Source organism: Antrostomus carolinensis, unplaced genomic scaffold, assembly GCF_000700745.2.
Source record: "Antrostomus carolinensis isolate BGI_N321 unplaced genomic scaffold, ASM70074v2 scaffold45545, whole genome shotgun sequence".
Taxonomy (NCBI): domain Eukaryota; kingdom Metazoa; phylum Chordata; class Aves; order Caprimulgiformes; family Caprimulgidae; genus Antrostomus; species Antrostomus carolinensis.
In genome coordinates, this window is record NW_010317896.1 from 1 (window position 1) to 1,668 (window position 1,668).

The following is a 1,668-nucleotide window of genomic DNA, read 5'->3' on the forward strand; positions in this document are numbered from 1 at the left end:
TTGAGCCCCTCGGCTGCTGGCTGTCCCCCCAGCCACGCCGGCAGACGTGAACCATTTAATCAGCACGCCTGCGGCTCCTTCTAAGACCCCCGGATTTAACCATGAGACCTTCCCCTAATCCCCTCATCTCCTCTCATTTACCGTCGTTATTAGTATCCATCTGGCGGAAGATTTTCTCCGTTCTTTTCTCCGGAGTCGATTCATCTTCGGGCATGTTCATCACAGAGGAGACCATTTTGTAAATGGCCTGGAAGAGGGAGATGGGCATGAGGGTGGGTGCAAGGTGGGCACCCGCCATCGCCCACCCGAGATGGGGGACAGAGCTCTGGGCTTCTGTTTAACACCCTCCCCAGGTGATGGGGCTGTGAGGAGCTTTATCTCCCAGCACAGCTGGGGTGGATGCAAGCAGTAGCCCCAAGGAAGCAGCGAGGCTGCTGGAGGTGGATGGGAGCTGCTCCTGTAGGGAGGAGACACCCACAGAGATGTCACCACAATGGTCTCACAAGTCACTTTCCAATGCCACTGGGATGAGGTCAGGGCAAGGAGAGCATCTCCTGTCCACGTCTATGTCTGCTGGCCACACATCCCTCTGTCCTGAGGTGCTTGGGGATGGCTGCTGTGCAGCCAGCCCTCCCCAGGAGCATGGTGAGTGGGGCCAGTGGGAAAAGCCCCGGGATAGGATGTCAAAGGGATGTCCCTAGGACAGGGTGTCAAAGGGATGTCCCCAGGACAGGGAAGGACCAGGGGATGCCTGAGGTAGACTGATCCCTGCAGCTCCCAGCTCCCAACAGGCTCTATCCCAGGCACTGTATGGGAGTAACACAGGGTGTGTGTCCCCAACCACCCACATCCCAGGAGGGGACAGCCACCATCACACCAAGGTGACACTCAGGACCACATACTAAGAGCCGCAGCGGGGTGAGGGAGTCCGGTACCTGCACAATCTCCAGCATCTCCTCCCGGCTGATGTAGCCGTTGCCATCCAGGTCGTACATGCTGAAGGCCCACATGAGCTTCTGGTCCAGCTTCCCGCGGGAGGTGACGCTCAGGGCGATGATGAACTCTCGGAAGTCGATGGTGCCGTCGCCGTTGGTGTCGAAGGTGCGGAAGACGTGCTCAGCAAACTTGGAGGCATCACCGTAGGGGAAGAAGTTGGCGTAGATCTTCTTGAACTCCTCCACGTTGAGGATACCAGAGGGACAGTCCTTCAGGAAACCTTTGTACCAACCCTGCAGCTCCAGGTCGGAGAACTCAGTGTTTTCCCGCAGATCCTGGAGCATCTCTGGCCGCAGTTTGCTGTTCTGCTTCCCCATGGTGCTGGGACACACCGGCCGGCCCGGGGGACGAGCGCTGCAGTGGGGCAGATGCCTGACCAGGCTTGGGGCGGGGGTGTCCCTCTGTGCTACAGGAGGGGAGAGGGATGGGGCAGCGCTCCCTGGCAGCCCCCGGACACCCGGGCAGACACCGATGTGACCCCCTCCATCCCCACTGTCCTCTCTGAGCCCTCAGAGCCAACCCCGAGGACTATCCAGTGTTGGGCAGCGCCAGCCCCCTGGCATTTGCGTAATAAACCTTTATGGCTCATTTGCATAATATATAGGGGATATATAGCTGGCATCAGGAGGGCAGAGGAGGGGAAGGAGCAGGGTTCGGCCCCCCCGGGGGCTG

The 1,668-nt window shown here is 59.4% G+C and overlaps 1 protein-coding gene across 1 annotated transcript; it reads right to left on the minus strand.

Moving 5' to 3' along the window:
• Positions 1–133: 133 nt before the first annotated feature.
• LOC104525549 (neuron-specific calcium-binding protein hippocalcin) lies at positions 134–1,464 on the minus strand. Its single transcript, XM_010168731.1, has 2 exons — positions 936–1,464; positions 134–247 (listed from the first exon to the last, which is right to left on the minus strand). The coding sequence occupies exons 1-2, from the start codon at positions 1,311–1,313 to the stop codon at positions 134–136; spliced, it is 492 nt and encodes a 163-aa protein (XP_010167033.1). The 5' UTR covers positions 1,314–1,464.
• Between the last annotated feature and the right edge of the window lie 204 nt (positions 1,465–1,668).